The 22,207-nt window shown below is 40.8% G+C and overlaps 1 protein-coding gene across 3 annotated transcripts in view; it reads left to right on the top strand.

Moving 5' to 3' along the window:
* Positions 1 to 22,207, top strand: part of si:ch211-86h15.1 (uncharacterized protein LOC558435 homolog) — a 103,501-nt gene that overhangs the window by 54,595 nt on the left and 26,699 nt on the right. For all 3 annotated transcript variants that reach the window (XM_060909785.1, XM_060909784.1, XM_060909787.1), the window contains exon 3: positions 20,583 to 20,677. In XM_060909785.1, the coding sequence (XP_060765768.1) occupies positions 20,583 to 20,677 (95 nt within the window). The remainder of the gene's footprint in view (positions 1 to 20,582; positions 20,678 to 22,207) is intronic.

The following is a 22,207-nucleotide window of genomic DNA, read 5'->3' as shown; positions in this document are numbered from 1 at the left end:
CCGGTAAATTACCATGCGTCTGCATGCCACAGCTGATTTGCTTTTGGTGATGCCCATAAAGCTCAAAAAGTTCATAGAGCGGATAGCACAAAACGGCTACTAAATGGCTCAAAAAGAATTTCTCAGATGCAGAAGTTGAAGTACTTTTTTACTCATGTCTATGAGAATAAAAGTATATTATTTAGCGGCATATGAAGTGGATTCATAGAACCTGAAAAGACTGAAATATGTAAGCGAGGTCAAAAGAAAATGGTTTGATACAAAAACAAAGTAAAAACAAAAATTATTACTCCTAACTGTCCGTTTCTTGTTGATGAGAATTACAGAACATGATGGTCTTAATGCAAATTGTATTATTATTTTTTTTAAATAGATTTGTCCCAAAGTTTTGTATATAGCTTTTTTAACTTTTGTCTAGGATTTTACCATCGTGTAAAATAACCAGGAATGGCAATAATTATTAAAACAAAAAAAAAGTATCAAAGTTGTGTTCAAATATCAACGTAGTCTTCATAAAATGTTCTCTGTGACTTTTTTGTAAAATATGGGTTAAAAAGAAGGAGGAGGCGGGGGGGAGAGAGAAGTTATAGGACAGATATAAATTCATTGTTTGCAAAAAATCATTAATAATATATGCATGTATTTCTACAGATGTTACTATATTCAAGGCTATTAAAGAAATAAATTATATGCAAGGTAAATCAATCACACCACATGATGATTTAAAAATTTTTTTAATGTTTAAAAAGTGTTAAATTCACATCATTGCATCATTTAAAAAAAAAAAATGTGTACAAAGCATTCCAAAAGTTTTGACACACATGCTTAAAAATCAAGAATTTCATTTTTAAAACTTGTTAGTGTCCTCAGTTCCTGTATGCTTACTGAGTGTTAAAAGAAATGGTGATGTAACACAGTGGTAAACATGCCCCTGTCCCAACTTTTTTGGAACATGTTGCAGGCATCAAATTCTAAATGAATATACATTTACCAAAAATAAAAAAAGTTTCAGTTTGCACATTAAATATCTTTGTAGCGCGGCTCGAGTGTGGGTGGAGCACAGAGGACGACAGGACAACGCTTGAGATGCAGAGGGGGCTTTTATTAAGCAACTTTTCAGTCTAATCGCCCGCCTCTCGTATGCGGCATAACACACAAACACACACACTCTGTAATCTCGTCCCGGGTTGCGCTCCCTCTCCTCTCTCTCTGCCTCCTTAAATAGGGAGCGGTTACTGGGAAAACACACAGAAACACAGGTTAATTACAGTCAGGTGTAGCGATTCTGCCACTCACCTTCCCTGGCTCCACCCTCCTGTCACAGACCGGTGCTTGACCACGCCCCAGCTGCCACAATCTTGTTTTTGTATTTTATTTAATTGAATATATGGTGGCGGCACGGTGGTGTAGTGGTTAGCGCTGTCACCTCACAGCAAGAAGGTCCTGGGTTCGAGCCCCGGGGCCGGCGAGGGCCTTTCTGTGTGGAGTTTGCATGTTCTCCGCGTGGGTTTCCTCCGGGTGCTCCGGTTTCCCCCACAGTCCAAAGACATGCAGGTTAGGTTAACTGGTGACTCTAAATTGACCGTAGGTGTGAATGTGAATGGTTGTCTGTGTCTATGTGTCAGCCCTGTGATGACCTGGCGACTTGTCCAGGGTGTACCCCGCCTTTCGCCCGTAGTCAGCTGGGATAGGCTCCAGCTTGCCTGCGACCCTGTAGAAGGATAAAGCGGCTAGAGATGATGAGAATGAGATGAGATGAATATATGGTACCAGTCAGAAGTTTGGACACACCTTCTAATTAAATTTTTTTTTTTTTATTAGTTAAGACCCTTTGTATCATAAAGCAATGATGGACTGTTGTTTCTCTTTACTTAGTAGCATAGAGATATTACTCCACTTGTGTAGTAATATGAATTACTACAGTTGTGGAATAGGGTTATTTACTGTATTTTTATTATTTACTGTTTACTATTTGATCTCAAACGAATTAAAGGAGAAGTGAAGGCAATTTTTTATCAATTCTATTTCTCATTTTATTAAATATAGGGATGCATTCTTGATAGCTATTTTGTCACTGCTATAGCAAGTTATGAGTGTTTGAAATATGCTATGTAATACATCAGTCCATGTGTCAAAGCAATGGCTGTAAACGAGATTTGTCGAGACCTGTGCGAGACATCGTAGGACGGAAGTAAAACGTACAGCGGAAATCCAAGTGACCAACATCTGCCAACGTTGTCAAAAGGCTCGCGCCCTCTTTCGAATGCTGACGTAATCAAGCCGGATGTTTTGTTTGTTTTGAGAGCGATCAAAAGGGGAGTCCCATATACGTTTTCGTACATTGGGGGAGTGCCTGTTAGAGAGTGCACTTGTCCTGGGCCATCGGCATAGTGAGGTAGGGTGGCCAGTTCCTTTCCTCGCCGCCTTTAACTTCCCCAGTGTTTCCACCAGGTCCCCATTCACTGCTGGGTGGACAGGGAGCGAGCCCCAGATCCCCGTCGAGCCGAGGCTCGAACCAGGGACCGTTCGCTTAGCAGTCAAGCGCTCTAACCACTTGGCCACCTGCACTCCTGAGAGCGATCAGGAAAGTTTGAAAAAAGTAGGCAGTAATCATTTAAATAAATTTTTGTGCAATATTTCATTTGGAAAACAGTTTTCAAAATGGCAGCGCTGACACTTCACATTTCGAAGTCTCGTGAAGATCACGCGGATAAGCGACGCCTGCCGTGGACCGAACAAACTAAATTCAATATGGCTAAAAACCGAATAGGCCGAAAAGTATAATATTTAAATGCAATTAGTTGCCAATACAAGTCACGATATAAGGTTACTAAAACCGAAAACGTAATTGAATAACATGTTAATTACGAAATAAAACAAGTTTAAAAATGACTTCAGTTCTCCTTTAAGAAGGGAAGAAATTGCCCTAATTAACTTTTGACGAGGCATACCTGTTAATTGAAAAGCATTCCAGGTGACTACCTCATGAAGCTGGCTAAGATAATGCCAATAGTGTGCAAAGCGTCATCAAAGTACATGGTGGCTATGCTGAAGAATCTAAAATATGAAACATTTTCTGAACACTTTTAACCGCATAATTCCACACACGTTCCGTATTCCATATGTTGTTTCATAGTTATGATGTTTTCAGTATTGTTTTACTATGTAGAAAATGATCATAATACAGTACTGATCAAGTTTGGACACCTACTATTTTATAGGTTTTTCTGTATTTTGTCTTTTTTTGGGCATGTAAACCATTTGGAAGAAGTGAGGTGCTCAGCTGTAAGACCTTTTTGGAGGGTTGATCAGTGGGATTTTTCTCTGAAGTAACATTTCAGTTGGTCAGAATTTGTGCTTATCTTAATGTACTGTGCACAGTTGGCTACAAAGATGTGAAATCTTCTGGCTTATGCCGCTTTTCCACTACCAATGCGGCTGAGTTGGGCTGAGCCGTGCCGTGCTGAGTTGGGCTGAGTCGAGCTGAGTGGGGCTGTTGGAGTTGCATTTCGACTACGACTGTGCTGGCTGGAAGTGGGTGGACACATTGGGTGGAGTTAGCGAAAGTGGGTGGACGTCACGTGATGTCGTTAGGTGGCGCAAACGGTGACATCAGTGACCTTTTAAGCGGTAGTCTCACGACCCGGATAGTAAACAATAAACATGGAGGACATGGAGTCGTTAGTGTTGCTGGTCTTGGTGCTGTGGCTTGTTGTCACCGACAACGCCAACAGATACTGGCAAGAGCGTATAGATGAGGCGAGGCGCATAAGGCTTCAGAAATTCTCGTAATTCGTAATTCTTCTTCTTCTGGGTTTACGGTGTTTACAGATCCCAGCGTGCTCGCGGGGCGTGTGTGGGTATGTGAGGACACTCCTCCTCACCAATCAGTGCACAGGGGAGTGTCTCCTCACGCCCCTAGCCCCACTCGGCTCGGTTTGGCTCGCTTCAGCCCTACTCCAAAACCGTGCGAGTTTTGGGTGCTGAGCAGGGCTGAAGCGAGCTGAGTCGTGCTACTCTGAGGTAGTCGAAACGCGAGCCGTGTCGGGCTGAAGTGAGCTGAAAAAGGGTAGTGGAAAAGGGCCATTAGTTGCTGATATAGCCAAGAACGGCATTTGAGTCTGTCAAAGTATTCTTTTCTTCAGTTTCTAGCTCTTTTTTTTGAGCATGTCACCTATTTGAAGAGCTACCACCACATCTGAAAACTCTTGGTATAATCATTACATTGGTATGTGCAATTTTTGACTTGGCCATAACTTGGGAGCATAACTCCTGATGGACTTACTGCTTGAAAGTAAGGGCACTCCACATTAGGGCTGTGCGATATATCGAATATACTCGATATATCGGCGAAAATTCTGTGTGCGATACATAAAATTATTATATCGTAACTATCGAGCATTTTATGGTCATCTTCCGACTTGTGTTCGTTTCGTGTTTGTTGTGTTTGTTTAAAACATTTCCCGGTGGTTTTCTCCCTGTCCCTCAGGCAGTAACGTGAGAGACTGCCTAAGGGTAAAGAAAACAATAACGTCACGCACTCACCAACCAATCCCAGGCGACATCTCGGTGCTGAAAGGAACTTCCGGGAAGATTTTCTAGTTTCGGTTGTGTTGCCAGATTGGGCGGTTTTAAGTGCGTTTTGGCGGGTTTTGAACATATTTTGGGATGGAAAACGTCAGCAGTATCTGACAACACTGCCGGCGGGAAGATTTCCTGGTTCCAGTTTACAGCGCTGACTCAGTTCGTGCAATTGCTGGTGTTGCGCAGGCTACCGTGTAAGCTCTGTCAATTTCAGCGACAAATAAAAAATGGAAGCGGACGAATTGGTTCCTAAAAGAACTAGTAAGGGGTCAGTCATCTGGCATTTTTTTTGGATAACGCGAGGAGGACGTGGAGCAGCAAATGCCAGTTTGTAAAGTGTGCAAAAAACCTGTCATCACGAAAGGCAGCAGCCGGAATTATACACATCTGAGAGGCAGAGCCAGAAAACATTCAGTTCAAAAGTGTGCAAAGAGAAAAATTATGTTTTGCAGATCTCTCTCTTCTCTCCCTCAATCTCTCTCTCTATATTGTGAATGTTCCAGTGGTTCTCAGTAGTCAGGTTAATAGCTTGGAGATCTATTTTTTAAAATAATTTAATGAATGAGCACTTTTCTTATTTAGGCTAAATGTCTTTCTCAGTGTTGAGCTTGCACTTTATTGGTTTGAGCTCTGAGCAGCTCTGTATCGTGTTGCCCCTTTGTTGCAATTTTCAAGATTGTTTTTGCATTTTGTGCCATATCTTTGTTGAATAAAAATAGTCTTATTTCAATTCAACTGTGATTAATCACTAACATGAAAATTTAAAATGTGTTGTTGAAAACCACCTGTAAAGTTAACCAAGAATGTTATTTAATCTGCAGGGATTGTAGTGAAAACGGTAAAGAGTAAAAGTTAGATTTCATGGGGTCCTTTAGAGGAGATTTTAATATATCGAGATATATATCGTATATCGTGAAACGGAGAAAATGTATCGGGATATTCATTTTTTCCCATATCGCACAGCCCTACTCCACATAGCCTGAGACACTAGCATCAGATGAATGACAGAGTTTGTAGAGTCTTCCTTCTTTTGAAGCTTGATAGAATGTAGCATCGTAGGATTTTCTCAGGGTTTGCAGGCCGAGAAGACCGATCATTGCATGCAAATCATTGCATTCTATGTTTATTTACATTTCGGGGGGGAAAGGAAAAGCATGCCAATTTTTTTTTTTTTTTTATCATTGGGGTTATATTTATTAACTAAATTTTAATCATTACCACATTTTTTTGCATTTGTGTGTCTTTTTTGTGTAGAAAGGTTTTATAATAGGAAGGGATTTTTATATGGGGGGGAACCTCACACAAGTCCCTGTGGGCTGAGATGAAATGAAAACAATCTGTGTGTCCCTTGTAGATAGATAAATATAAAAAATCTGGATTACAAGGGACGCACAGATTTTCAATTGATATGAGACACACTCACCGGCCGCCTTAATAGGAACTTGTTCTTGATTCTAAGATTCCTGTTCTTGACTGGCAGGAGTGGAACCCAATGGGGTCTTCTGCTGTTGCAGAAGATGCTTTTCTGACCACCATGGTTGTAAAGAGTGATGATTGAGTTACTATGTCCTTCCGGGCAGCCTGGCAGAAGAGCTACTGTAGCACAAACTGATGAAAAAGTTAATGCTGGCACCTTTCTGTTTTAGCCAGCATTAACTTTTTCAGCAGTTTATGCTACAGTAGCTCTTCTACGGGACTGGACCATACGGGCTACCCTTCGTGCCTTATGCAAATCAATGAGCCTTCGACACCCATTACCCTATCACCGGTTCACCGGTTGTCCTTTCTTGGACCATTTTTGGTAGGTACGAACCACTGCTTACTGGGAACACCCCACAAGATGTGCCATTTTGGAGAAGCTCAGATCCAGCCATCTAGCCATCACAATTTGGCCCTTGTCAAAGTCACTCAGATCCTTACGCTTGCCCATTTTTCCTGCTTCCAACACATCAACTTCAAGAACGTTCTGACTGTTCTCTTGCTGCCTAATACAACCCCGATTCCAAAAAAGTTGGGACAAAGTACAAATTGTAAATAAAAACGGATTGCAATGATGTGGAAGTTTCAAAATTCCATATTTTATTCAGAATAGAACATAGATGACACATCAAATGTTTAAACTGAGAAAATGTATCATTTAAAGAGAAAAATTAGGTGATTTTAAATTTCATGACAACAACACATCTCAAAAAAGTTGGGACAAGGCCATGTTTCCCACTGTGAGACATCCCCTTTTCTCTGTACAACAGTCTGTAAACGTCTGGGGACTGAGGAGACAAGTTGCTCAAGTTTAGGGATAGGAATGTTAACCCATTCTTGTCTAATGTAGGATTCTAGTTGCTCAACTGTCTTAGGTCTTTTTTGTCGTATCTTCCGTTTTATGATGCGCCAAATGTTTTCTATGGGTGAAAGATCTGGACTGCAGGCTGGCCAGTTCAGTACCCGGACCCTTCTTCTACGCAGCCATGATGCTGTAATTGATGCAGTATGTGGTTTGGCATTGTCATGTTGGAAAATGCAAGGTCTTCCCTGAAAGAGACGTCGTCTGGATGGGAGCATATGTTGCTCTAGAACCTGGATATACCTTTCAGCATTGATGGTGTCTTTCCAGATGTGTAAGCTGCCCATGCCACACGCACTAATGCAACCCCATACCATCAGAGATGCAGGCTTCTGAACTGAGCGCTGATAACTCGGGTCGTCCTTCTCCTCTTTAGTCCGAATGACACGGCGTCCCTGATTTCCATAAAGAACTTCACATTTTGATTCGTCTGACCACAGAACAGTTTTCCACTTTGCCACAGTCCATTTTAAATGAGCCTTGGCCCAGAGAAGACGTCTGCGCTTCTGGATCATGTTTAGATACGGCTTCTTCTTTGAACTATAGAGTTTTAGCTGGCAACGGCGGATGGCACGGTGAATTGTGTTCACAGATAATGTTCTCTGGAAATATTCCTGAGCCCATTTTGTGATTTCCAATACAGAAGCATGCCTGTATGTGATGCAGTGCCGTCTAAGGGCCCGAAGATCACAGGCACCCAGTATGGTTTTCCGGCCTTGACCCTTACGCACAGAGATTCTTCCAGATTCTCTGAATCTTTTGATGATATTATGCCCTGTAGATGATGATATGTTCAAACTCTTTGCAATTTTACACTGTCAAACTCCTTTCTGATATTGCTCCACTATTTGTCGGCGCAGAATTAGGGGGATTGGTGATCCTCTTCCCATCTTTACTTCTGAGAGCCGCTGCCACTCCAAGATGCTCTTTTTATACCCAGTCATGTTAATGACCTATTGCCAATTGACCTAATGAGTTGCAATTTGGTCCTCCAGCTGTTCCTTTTTTGTCCCTTTAACTTTTCCAGCCTCTTATTGCCCTGTCCCAACTTTTTTGAGATGTGTTGCTGTAAGGAAATTTCAAATGAGCCAATATTTGGCATGAAATTTCAAAATGTCTCACTTTCGACATTTGATATGTTGTCTATGTTCTATTGTGAATATCAGTTTTTGAGATTTGTAAATTATTGCATTCTGCTTTTATTTACAATTTGTACTTTGTCCCAACTTTTTTGGAATCAGGGTTGTATATCCCACCCCATGACGGGTGCCATTGTAATGTTATTCACTTCACCCATCAGTGTTTTTAATTTTGCTTATGGCTGATCTGTGTGTGTGATTTATATAAAATCACATGCCATATCAATGCATTTGCATGTCGTCATTTTTTTCATGATTGTAGTATTGTTGGAGAGAGAGAGAGAGAGAGAGAGAGAGTGAGTGAGTTGAAGTGAATATTTGCAGCAAAAGTAAAAGCCATTTATTGAGCTTGTTTGTTTTTCTCGCACTAATCTGCAGTATAGAATATCGATTGACCTCCAGAGCAAATCTTTCTGATGAATGTTTGTGCTGATAGTTCTTGTATTTTACTACTGCAAATGATAGCACTGATCACAGTTACAGTTTTGTTGTGCATGATGCATGCGAATCATTAACAGATAATTTGATTTCTAAGCTGCAGGGATGTGGGTGGTTTCAGGGCAGAGGCTGTTTAATGACAGATATGGGTCAGTTACAAGTCTGAACCCTCAAGGCAACAAGATCAGATCTGGACAAAAATGAAATCTGAGCAACAAGGCGTGTTTTGTAAACATAACATTTTGAAAAATGGAGGCCCATACTTGTTGTTTAGCTTGAGAAAAAGCAAAGGAGAGTGAATGTAAGTATTAGAAGTATGCTATGGGCACCTGGCGGCTATCCTACATTCTAATACATCCTTGGAAAGGGAGGAGTAAGGTAGGGACATTCAGTTGGTTGAATCCTACATAGTGAACCTTGAAGAATCACTTTTCTGCTTCCACCTGTCCATGGCATTGCATGTGTTTTCTGTTTTGACAGCTGTACAAAGAAACTAGAAATCTGAAATTGTCACTGACAGTTTCGATTCTTCATCTGTTTCAAACGTAAACTGACAACGTTAACTGCCTCACACCGAGCGACAATTTCCTCGCGCCTTTCGCCTCACAACATTCACTTAGTGACATTTGCCTTGCGCTGAGCGACAATCACCTTGCGCCGTTTGACGACTGTAAACAAATGTTCCTTCAGTTCCTTGCCGTTGCTTTCTATCAATTAACAAATTAAAAAGGATGAACATGCAATAATTATGGTTTTGGATTTTTTCATTTTACTAGACAGCCGGACTAGCGACCGGATATGCTGTACGATATAGTCTACATTTCTTCATGATCTTATATTTCCAACTGCAAATAAAAATAAACCTAAAAATAATACATTTGTCAGTGATATATTTCCTACAAATACTTCATAATTACAACATTGCTCACAGCTTTCTTGAAATCTTTACAACAAAGTAAATATTTATAGAATCACTCCAAAGACAGTGCTGTAATGTTACTCTTCTTACAATACATTTGCACTACATCCAATCTACACTTTCACTGCACTATTTACCAGTGACGTTTTAAAAGCCTGACGACAACTTCTCTCCTTACACACTGACAACCAAATCTGATACAGTTCTCTTTTTAAAGAGAACTTTCTTATGTACCATTTTTATAGAAACTCCATCTGTTTTCTATTTATTTCCATCACAGTAGATTGTGTTTACTCTCAAGTATCTGTAGATGTAAACAGCTGAAGAAATTAGTGCATTAAAAACTGAAAATGACCTACCTGACCTCGGAAAGTTGGTCAAATCTGACAGTTGATTCAGGTAGAATGGGTAGATATTTGGGGTAGTTTACTATAGCATGTTATCAACCAAAAACATTATTTCATGGTGAAAATTAAATTTTTGTCTATTTTGATAGCTTTTCAGACTTTTGACCTAGACCTGAAAATATTAGCGAAACGTGATTTGACAGTAGAAATAGAAAGGGCATATGTAAATTATATATAGCAAGTAATGCATATCATTTATTTAGAGGTAATAGTTTCGGCTAAAAGTAGAGAAAAGACCAATGCAAAGTTTTAAGCGATAACCATCACATTTGGGAATTTTTATAAATTTTATAAATAGCTTTTGATAAAGGGTGGCACGGTGGTGTAGTGGTTAGCGCTGTCGCCTCACAGCAAGAAGGTCTGGGTTCGAGCCCCGTGGCCGGCGAGGGCCTTTCTGTGCGGAGTTTGCATGTTCTCCCCGTGTCCGCGTGGGTTTCCTCCGGGTGCTCCGGTTTCCCCCACAGTCCAAAGACATGCAGGTTAGGTTAACTGGTGGCTCTAAATTGACCGTAGGTGTGAATGTGAGTGTGAATGGTTGTCTGTGTCTATGTGTCAGCCCTGTGATGACCTGGCGACTTGTCCAGGGTGTACCCCGCCTTTCGCCCGTAGTCAGCTGGGATAGGCTCCAGCTTGCCTGCGACCCTGTAGAACAGGATAAAGCGGCTAGAGATAATGAGATGAGATGAGCTTTTGATAAAATACATCAATTTGTCAATCTACAAAAGAATATGCACTAAAGAAAAAAATGCAAGGTCACCGTATGTAAATATTAAACTATTTTTATGATTTTTTTTTTTTTTTTTGAAAATGGTACAATCGGAAACAAAATGACCTTTTTGACCTCTAAAAGTAGGTCACAGGTCAAATTTGACACTTGATTCTGTTAGAATGGGTACATCTTTGGGACCGTATACCATAGCATCTTATAAGTCAAAATCAATATTTCATGGTGAAATGGCTATATTGACCATTTTTTGAAAACGTGCAAAATACATTAAATTAAATTTTTCAAAAACCAAAGAAGAACCTGTATTGGTCCAGAGGAAGTGACAACTTTTGGCACCATTGGTGGTTTTGGGTATTTAGGAAACAAACTGTTTTCGACTGCGGTCCAGAACATGTCACTTTCCGCTTGACTGGTATCAAAGCTTTTTGCGCAGGAAAGGAGCACATTGTTTTATATAAAATCTAGGGGTAAATCCTTATCTTTAGTAGATACTGTAATAAATGACATTTTCAACAAAAAACATATATAAAATATGCTCCGTGACCTTGAAAAATAGGTCAAGGTCATTCATCTTGGGTCAGTGAGCTTCCATTGTCTGTGGCTACCAGCGGTTAAAATTTTGTTTGAAACCGAACAACTTTTGGAAGAAAAAAAAATCACCAAAAACAATCTCCATTGATGAAATAGATGAAGACTAATAATGAACATAAACAGCAAATGTACAGCAAAATCTTAACTTAATGTCAGCTCAGTAGAAATGAATGCTCCATGTGCGAGCTGTGCCAGGTGCAAAATCTAAGTGTGTGCAGAATTGCTTATGGTGTTGAATGACCTTTAATCTGCAAACCCAAGGTACCCAATTTGTCTCCATTGTAGTACAAGACTTTTAATGGAGTTGTATTAAACAATATTATGTTTGTATTCTCTTTCATTTGTTCTGTGATCTTCATATTAGACCACTTACTCTCAAACATTTTTAGTCCCTCTGCACCCCTGGAAATTGCACACCAAGACAGAACTGCACTCTGCATAAAACATTTACAGATACAGTGTTTTGCCCCCCATAGTTTCTAATTATGAATGTAGGGCATAACTAAGACCAGAATAGTGATGTGATTTTTACTGAATACTGACTAAATACTACATACTGGCTTCTCAAAAAATTAACCAGGTTACCCATAATACCCAACAACACCCAAAATGGCACTGCTATCATTCTAGCATTACCGGTACCTGGCAAGTTGGGTATGGAAAGTTTGATGGTTACTTATTATGCCCTTCTTATGGCTGTGTTCATTCTTAAATCTAATTTATTTGCAAATTAACCAAATCTGATTTGTCTGTGCGTATATTCCTTTGTGTATCCACATACAGTGGTGCTTGAAAGTTTGTGAACCCTTTAGAATTTTCTATATTTCTGCATAAATATGGCCTAAAACATAATCAGATTTTCACACAAATCCTAAAAGTAGATAAAGAGAACCCAGTTAAACAAATGAGACAAAAATATTAGACTTGGCCATTTATTTATTGAGGAAAATGATCCAATATTACATATGTGAGTGGCAAAAGTATGTGTACCTTTTGCTTTCAGTATCTGGTGTGACCCCCTTGTGCAGCAATAACTGCAACTAAACGTTTCCGGTAGCTGTTGATCAGTCCTGCACACTGGCTTGGAGGAATTTTAGCCCATTCCTCCATACAGAACAGCTTCAACTCTGGGATGTTGGTGGGTTTCCTCACATGAACTGCTCGCTTCAGGTCCTTCCACAACATTTCGATTGGATTAAGGTCAGGACTTTGACTTGGCCATTCCAAAACATTAACTTTTTATTCTTCTTTAACCATCCTTTGGTAGAACGACGTGTGTGCTTAGGGTTGTTGTCTTGCTGCATGACCCACCTCCTCTTGAGATTCAGTTCATGGACAGATGTCCTGACATTTTCCTTTAGAATTCACTGGTATAATTCAGAATTAATTGTTCCATCAATGATGGCAAGCCGTCCTGGCCCAGATGCAGCAAAACAGGCCCAAACCATGATACTACCACCACCATGTTTCACAGATGGGATAAGGTTCTTATGCTGGAATGCAATGTTTTCCTTTCTCCAAACATAACGCTTCTCATTTAAACCAAAAAGTTCTATTTTGGTCTCATCCATCCACAAAACATTTATCCAATAGCCTTCTGGCTTGTCCATGTGATCTTTAGTAAACTGCAGACGAGCAGCAGTGTTCTTTATGGAGAACAGTGGCTTTCTCCTTGCAACCCTGCCATGCACACCATTGTTGTTCAGTGTTCTTTTGATGGTGGATTCATGAACATTTAACATTAGCCAATGTGAGAGAGGCCTTCAGTTGCTTAGAAGTTACTCTGGGGTCCTTTGTGACCTCACCGCCTATTACACGCCTTGATCTTGGAGTGATCTTTGTTGGTCGACCACTCCTGGGGAGGGTAACAATGGTCTTGAATTTCCTCCATTTGTACACAATCTGTCTGACTGTGAAGTGGTGGAGTCCAAACTCTTTAGAGATGGCTTTGTAACCTTTTCCAGCCTGATGAGCATCAACAACGCTTTTTCTGAGATCCTCAGAAATCTCCTTTGTTCGTGCCATGATACACTTCCACAAACATGTGTTGTGAAGATCAGACTTTGATTGATCCCTGTTCTTTAAATAAAACAGGGTGCCCACTCGCACCTGATTGTCATCCCATTGATTGAAAACACCTGACTCTAATTTCACCTTCAAATTAACTGCTAATCCTAAAGGTTCACATACTTTTGCCACTCACACATGTCGTATTGACTAATTTTCCTCAATAAATAAGTGACCAAGTATAATATTTTTGTCTCATTTGTTTAACTGGGTTCTCTTTATCTACTTTTAGGACTTGTGTGAAAATCTGATGATGTTTTAGGTCATATTTATGCAGAAATATAGAAAATTCTAAAGGGTTCACAAACTTTCAAGCACCACTGTAGGTTGTCATTAGTTACGGCACAGGCAGGAGTCTGAAAGTTAGGTGATATTTAAAAGTAGAACATTGGACAATGATGTAGAACATTCCCTTATGATTTATATGTCCTTGTAAATGGTTATGAAAATACAAAAATATTGAATTTGTATGGAGAGGTTGGTATTTGCTATTTTCACCATGAGCATGCAACCGAGTCATATGTCCCAGATTTACATGGCTGAATCCAGTTTGAAAAAGTCAGATTTCATTTCGTAATGTTTAAGTTATTCCACGAAATCGAGTCGTACATGAGCTGATAGCCATATATGATGAGACTGAGTGGAATAATTAAAAAAAATCTATCCATGTTCACTAGGTTTTGAGAAACGGAGCATTTTTATTTTTTGCAAATTCGATAAATAAAAACTTTGTACAAGACGTCCGACAAAATAATTGCCGCTTAGAATGTAAACAAACCAGCGAAATGACAGTAGCAATTTGTGAAAAATGCTACAATAATAATTCTTGAAAAAAAAATCTTACCATCAAAAACTTGTATTCCATATTTTGTTGCGTTTGCTTTTTTTTTTAATTTTGGGGTTTTGTTTTCGAGTAATTTTTATTTCGTCCTTGGTTGGTTCAGCAACACGCTCCGCTATTTTGTTTTTCTCTACTCACGGTATATGAGTTGATAGCCGAGTAGTAGAGTAGCCAATCAGAGTGCGTGATTGCTCATATCCAGTGACTGTGGATAGAATGATTCCTGATATGCCAAAAATCAGATCTGTCTAAACATTATTGGAAGTGTACTGTACTTGTGGCTGGTAAATTGGATTTAACAAATACATTTCGTAAAGTAGTTTGGTAAGCTGTAGCCAGTAGCTAAGTGATTCTGGTCCTTATTGTACATAATTGTTGCTGTAATTTCTACTTATTCTTTTCTTCTCCTTCAGCTTCTTTTGTTTAATTCAACATTTCAAGAATATCTAGTTAGATATGGTTAACGTACCTGAAATTCCTTATTACTTCTAGTCTCAGTTGTTCCTTGTGTGTTCCTGCATTCATGCCACTGAAATTAAAAGTGCAGTGAAAAGTTTGGTAGAATTTTGAACACTGCACATGAAATCCTACATGAGAAGCTGGCTTTTAATGCAGTCTCTTCTAACAGCATGTTTTTGAAACACATTCCCTTAGATTAGATTAGATTAGATTAGATTAGATTAGATTAGATTAGATTAGATTAGATTAGATTAGATTAGATTAGATTAGATAAAACTTTATTGATCCCTTTGGGAGGGTTCCCTCAGGGAAATTAAGATTCCAGCAGCATCATTACAGATAAACAGAGAAAAGAAATGGAGAAAACTTCTAAATAAGTTAAAATAAATTAAGTATTTACAGATACAAATACAACCCCGATTCCAAAACAGTTGGGACAAAGTACAAATTGTAAATAAAAACGGAATGCAATGATGTGGAAGTTTCAAAATTCCATATTTTATTCAGAATAGAACATAGATGACATATCAAATGTTTAAACTGAGAAAATGTATCATTTAAAGAGAAAAATTAAGTGATTCTAAATTTCATGACAACAACACATCTCAAAAAAGTTGGGACAAGGCCATGTTTACCACTGTGAGACATCCCCTTTTCTCTTTACAACAGTCTGTAAACGTCTGGGGACTGAGGAGACAAGTTGCTCAAGTTTAGGGATAGGAATGTTAACCCATTCTTGTCTAATATAGGATTCTAGTTGCTCAACTGTCTTAGGCTTTTTTTGTCGTATCTTCCGTTTTATGATGCGCCAAATGTTTTCTATGGGTGAAAGATCTGGACTTCAGGCTGGCCAGTTCAGTACCCGGACCCTTCTTCTACGCAGCTATGATGCTGTAATTGATGCAGTATGTGGTTTGGCATTGTCATGTTGGAAAATGCAAGGTCTTCCCTGAAAGAGACGTCATCTGGATGGGAGCATATGTTGCTCTAGAACCTGGATATACCTTTCAGCATTGATGGTGTCTTTCCAGATGTGTAAGCTGCCCATGCCACACGCACTAATGCAACCCCATACCATCAGAGATGCAGGCTTCTGAACTGAGCGCTGATAACAACTCGGGTCGTCCTTTTCCTCTTTAGTCCGAATGACACGGTGTCCCTGATTTCCATAAAGAACTTCAAATTTTGATTCGTCTGACCACAGAACAGTTTTCCACATTCCCACAGTCCATTTTAAATGAGCCTTGGCCCAGAGAAAACGTCTGCGCTTCTGAATCATGTTTAGATACGGCTTCTTCTTTGACCTATAGAGTTTTAGCTGGCAACGGCGGATGGCACGGTGAATTGTGTTCACAGATAATGTTCTCTGGAAATATTCCTGAGCCCATTTTGTGATTTCCAATACAGAAGCATGCCTGTATGTGATGCAGTGCCGTCTAAGGGCCCGAAGATCATGGGCACCCAGTATGGTTTTCCGGCCTTGACCTTTACGCACAGAGATTCTTCCAGATTCTCTGAATCTTTTAATGATGATATGCACCGTAGATGATATGTTCAAACTCTTTGCAATTTTACACTGTCGAACTCCTTTCTGATATTGCTCCACTGTTTGTCAGCGTAGAATTAGGGGGATTGGTGATCCTCTTCCCATCTTTACTTCTGAGAGCCGCTGCCACTCCAAGATGCTCTTTTTATACCCAGTCATGTTAATGACCTATTGCCAATTGACCTAATGAGTTGCAATTTGGTCCTCCAGCTGTTCCTTTTTTGTACCTTTAACTTTTCCAGCCTCTTATTGCCCTTGTCCCAACTTTTTTGAGATGTGGGCAATTCCATGTAAATGTCAACCTCACCATGCAAAAATAAAGCAACATGTAATACATCAAAACCACTCCCAGAGATATCACCTAGGCCTGTATTTTACAGATGTGAATAAGTTGAACCAATTTGTAACCAACCTAATGTGTCACTGTCAGTCTTTCTTTCTTATAATGTAAAACCCAAGCTAAAATCAACTTTGATCATGTACAATTCTATATTATTCCCACAAGCCACAGAAATGTATGCTAAAATCCACAAAACAGCAAAACAATAGCCATCCTAAATATTATTTAAGAACTTTGATCGTTTTAGCTGATATTTAGAGTTTTTCAAAGGGTTATGGTGGTTAAATTGCTGATTTTCTAAACATATGCCATGTCTATTTCAGACGCGTCACATCCATAACGTAATTTCGTCACATCCATAACGCTGACTTTTCCTTCCGAAACTCTGCATGAAATACAAAATATTTTAAACAAAGATTTTTTTAATATTCACCTTGGACCCCTCTATCAAATGGATATCTCCATTTCGACATTAGGTTTACAATTTCACAGAGTTTGATAAAAATGTACAGTCACCCAAGAAAAGTGATACTTTTTCTGTCACATCCATAACGCATCTTTTATTGGCGTTTTCTGGCATGCCCTAGATGTTCTATGGGAATTGTTCTTGTTCTATCACTTCTGCAGTATGGTACAGCCTTAAAATATGCAACACCTGTTTAAATACTGGGAGACAATAAAACATGCACTGGGTCATTTGTTGCCATTTTGAGTTCAAGTGTCACGTCCATAACGCTGGAATTGCTCATGTGTTGCTGTCATGAAATTTCAAATGAGCCAATATTTGGCATGAAATTTCAAAATGTCTCACTTTCGACATTTGATATGTTGTCTATGTTCTATTGTGAATACAATATCAGTTTTTAAGATTTGTAAATTATTGCATTCCATTTTTATTTACAATTTGTATTTTGTCCCAACTTTTTTGGAATCGGGGTTGTATAAAAGAATAAGAGATGGGGAAGGGGGGAGACGTGGGGTTAGGGTAAGTGTGTGTTTGTGGGGGGGGGGGGGGGAGCAGGAAAGATATTGCACTTTATATTGCACATTGTCTGGTATTGCTTATTGTTAGGCTAGGCTACTGCTCGTTCCCGTCCTCCTCCCCCCCAGAGAGGAGTTGTACAGTCTGATGGCGTGAGGGACAAAGGAGTTTTTGAGTCTGTTCGTCTTGCACTTGGGAAGGAGCATTCTGTCACTGAACCGGCTCCTCTGGTTGCTGATGACGGTGTGCAGAGGGTGACTGGCATCGTCCATGATGTTCAATAGTTTGTCCATAGACCTCTGCCACCGTCACCAGAGAGTCCAGCTTCATGCCGACCACAGAGCCGGCCTGCCTGATCAGTTTGTCCAGCCTGGATGTGTCCTTCTTGGATGTGCTGCCCCCCCAGCACACCACAGTGTAAAACAGGACACTGGCAATCACAGACTGATAGAACATCCACAGGAGTTTCCTGCAGATGTTAAAGGACCACAGCCTCCTAAGTAAGTATAGCCTGCTCTGTCCCTTCCTGTATAAGTGATTGGTGTTGCAAGTCCAGTCCAGCTTGCTGTCCAGCTTGCTGTCCAGCCACAGCCTGAAGTACTTGTAGGAATCCACAGCCTCCACCTCAACTCCCTCAATCAGAACTGGTCGTGACCTTGGTCTGGACCTCCCAAAGTTAATGACCAGCTCCTTGGTCTTCGAGGTGTTGAGCTGCAGATGGTTCCTGTTGCGCTACACAGCAAAGTCCCTCACCAGGCTCCTATACTCCTCCTCTCTGTCGTCACTGATGCACCCAACGATGGCTGTCATCGGCATCGGCTGTGACACAGCTCCGAGTTGTAGCAGAAGTCCGTGGTGTACAGGGTGAAGAGAAGAAGGGCCAGCACCATGCCCTGGGGTGCTCCGGTGCTGCTAATTACAGTGTCAGACGTGATGTCCTTCAGCCTGACGTACTGCGGTCTGTCAGTGAGGTAGCTGGAGATCCAGGTGACCAGGCAGGGGTCCACTCACATCCTGTTCAGTTTGTCCTGAAGCCGTAGGGGCTGGATGGTGTTGAAGGCACTCGAGAAGTCCAAGAAGAGGATCCTCACTGTGCCATTTCCCTTATCCAGATGCGAGTGGGCTCGGTGTAGCAGGTAGAGGATGGCGTCTTCCACACCAACACCTGCCTGTCTGCAGACAGTCCTCAGCATGTTGTACCTGGGGTCTAAGGAGGCTGAGGAAGAGCCACTCCAACGTTTTCATCAGATGTGAAGTGAGTGCCACCGGTTGGAAGTCGTTCAGCTTGCTGGGCCGATTCTTTTTGGGAACTGGAACGATACATGATGTCTTCCAGAGGGTTGGCACTTTCCCCAGCTGCAGGCTGAGGTTGAAGATGCGTTGGAATGGTTCACCCAGTTCAGCAGCGCAGGTCTTCAGTAGTCGTGGACACACCTTGTCCGGGCCTGCTGCTTTCCTGGGGTGAAGATTCCTCAGTTGACCTCTGACCTGATCTGCAGTAATGCATAGAGGAGTCTGTGTTGAGGTGGGGGAGGAGGGGGCTGCTGTGATGACTGGGGGGAGGTGTGTTGAGGGAAGAAGGAGAGATGGCTGCAGTGAGGGAGAGGGTGGGGGGGACGTGGGCTGGTTGAACTGATTGAAGAAGTCATTCAACTCGTTCGCCCTCTCTACTATCCCCTCAACGACTCTGGTCTTTGTATTGTGGCCTATGATGGTTTTCACACCTTCCCAGACCTCCCTCATGCTGTTCTCCAGCTTCTGCTCCACCTTTCTCCTGTAGCTGTCCTTAGCTTCCCTCATGCAGCGTTTCACCTCCTGCTGTGCTGCTTTCATCGCCTCCCTATCCCTGCTCCTGAAAGCGGCCTTCTTCCTGTTGAGGACAGCTTTGACTTCCTGTGTTACCCATGGCTTGTTATTAGGGTAACACCGTACAGTCTTAGCGGGGGAGACCACGTCTGCACAGAAGTTGAGGTAATCTGTCACAGTGTGTCAGCCCCTCTATGTCCTCACAGTGTGGGCTAAGCAGCACATCCCAGTCTGTGATGTCATAGCAGTCTCTGAGGGCATCTTCCATTTCAGGGGACCACCTCCTGATGGAGCTAGTTGTTGCAGGCTGCCTTTGAACCAGGGGGGTGTACTTCGGCTGTAGAAGAACCAGGTTGTGGTCAGACTTCCCTAGTGGGGGGAGGGGTGTGACTCTGTATGCATCCCTCAGATTAGCATACAGCAAGTCAATTGTCCTGTTGTTCCTTGTTGGAAAATCCACAGCCTGGTAAAAAGCAGCCAAAGTAGAGTCCAAAGTAGCATGAGTAAAGTCCCCAGAAATGATGATAAATGCCTCAGGGTGCTGTGTCTGCAGCCTTGCTGTGACAAAGTGAATCCTCTCACATGCAGCGGCTGCATCTGCCTTCGGAGGGATGTAAACACAGATGGTGATCACGTGACTGAACTCCCTCAGCAGATAATATGGCCGCAGGCTAACAGCTAGCAGCTCCAAGTCCGGGCAACATAAAACTGTCTTTACGGAGATATGTCCCGGGTTACACCAGGGGTTGTTAACATAAATGATGAGTCCCCCACCTTTGCTTTTCCCACATGTGTTAGTGAATCCCCGCAGGTCCACGTTAGCATCCGGTACAAGGTGTGTTAGCCATGTCTCCGTAAAGATAAATAAGCTGCTCTCCCGATAAATCCACTGGTTGTTCAGAGCGGAAAGCTCGTCGACTTTATTCAGCAGCGAGTTCACATTCCCCATGATAACGGAGGGAATGGATGGTTTGTAGCGCTGCCGGTTTTGCGCTAGCCTAGCCTTTAGCTTAGCTCCAGCTTTGCAGCCCCTGGGTTTCCTCCTCAGCTCCGCCGGGATGGGGTGTCGTATCCCGGCTCGTCCTATTGTTTTCAGGGCCAGCAGATCCTCCCTCGAATAAGTGAGAAAACTGCCTCCTGGTTGCATGTTAAAGTTAAATATATCCATGTTATATAGTAAAACACACTGTCTTCGTAAGAAGAGCAAAAAAGTAAAAAAAAAAAAAAAAAAAAAGGTGGAAAAAAAAGAGGTTTAAAGAGCTAAAAACTACAGAGCTACTGGAGAGGCAGCCGTCTCACACAGCACCCAAACACACATTTAGTGGTGTTTATCATAGCTTTGAATTGTCTTTTTTTTTAAATAATAAGAATTTTGTCATTCTTCCCTCTCCACAGCTTCCATTAACAAGCAAAGCGAATATTGGGCAGCCTAAAAGATGCGATAATTATGATCCAGCAGAACAGGATAAAGAACTCCAAAAGAGAGAAAGGTAAGTCTTAGACATCTCATATTTTAAACCCTTTAACTGTCCACTCATTTGACTAGTATACTTTTTATGCTTGAATCACATTTTGGGAGAAAGAAACTGGTGGATATTGTTCTGCTGTAAAGACTTATAAGATGGCACGCTGAGTTGAAGGGAGATAAAAAAAAATGAATAAGCTACAGAAGGTGGTAAGTTTGGATAATTATTGATAGCTTTACCTCTTCATAGTAACCTAAATAAGCTTGTACTGTGTCTGGCTGATCAAGCAGCAGTGCCCATGTCACAGAATTTCAGAGAGCTAGCTTGCTAACTCTAGTTAGTTAAAATGAAGTGTGGAGAACCAAGCCGTAATTCCCTGGTCATTTAAAAAGACATTCTAAACAATTGTGTGGTTCCAACTTTGTGGCAACAGTTTGGGGAAGACCAACTGGGTGCAATAGTCAAGTGTCTATAAACATTTTGCCATATTGTGTACAACATATCATGGTTACACAGTATTAATAACCATTTAATACAAAGCTGTTGGTGAAATTTTTAGGTAAAATATACAGTATAAAAAAAAAAAGGAAATGAAAATATCAAATTTCCTAATTGTTATTTTTGTATTTTTGAGTGCCTTTTCTGTTTAAAAAAATCCTTTTACATTGTATTTATTACATGTAGAAAAAGAGAGTGGCTGCGAGGAACAGTGTCACACTTGGACAAAAAAAAAAATTGTGCAGCTTCATAGCCAAAAAAACCAGTTGTTTCATTTAGTAATGGTCAACACTGCCATTCCCACTGTTACAAACACTTTAGGAGCAGCAGCAGAGGTAGCAATGGAATGTGTTTACAATAGTAGCAGACTACACAGCCAGAGGGTTTTCAGCACAGTCTGCATCCCCTGTGCTGGGAAATGGAGGTTACTGTTAGATATGGGGGTGTCCAGAGAGTGGGTGTTGTGAAAACCTACCTATATATATATATATATATATATATATATATATATATATATATATATATATATATATATTTTTTTTTTTTTTTTTTTTTGCAGTTACAGTACGACACACAAGCTTGCTCGTTGGGGATAAATTAGGGATAAAATTAGCTCATGTTTCAAGTTTTTAATTTTTTTGTAAAGCTGCTTTGCAACAATGTCTCTTGTTAAAAAACGCTATACAAATAAACTTGACAAAAGGGATACCCGCTGGAGTCAGGAAGTTGGCTGGTTTAAAAACAATGAAATGGTAATGGACGGAAATGCATTGTAATCTGTCGTTTGGAAAAGTCAAAGGGTGAGGCAACCACCCGATCATATGCCAAGACTAATCATGAAACCATGATACAATAGCAAACCAAGATTAGATTTTTAGTAAGTATTCTTACATTTTACATGACTACAAATTATTACTTTGGGTGTACAGTTGTGTCCAAAAGTTTCTATATCCTGGCAGAATTTGGGAAAATATGACTGATCATGCAGAAAACCTTTCTTTTATTTTGGTATAGTGGTCACGTGAAGCCGTTAATTATCACATAATTGCGTGTTCC

The sequence above is a fragment of the Neoarius graeffei genome, chromosome 26 (genome assembly GCF_027579695.1).
Source record: "Neoarius graeffei isolate fNeoGra1 chromosome 26, fNeoGra1.pri, whole genome shotgun sequence".
Classification (NCBI taxonomy): domain Eukaryota; kingdom Metazoa; phylum Chordata; class Actinopteri; order Siluriformes; family Ariidae; genus Neoarius; species Neoarius graeffei.
Note: the sequence above shows the minus strand (reverse complement) of the source record. Positions and strands in the feature narration are given on the sequence as shown.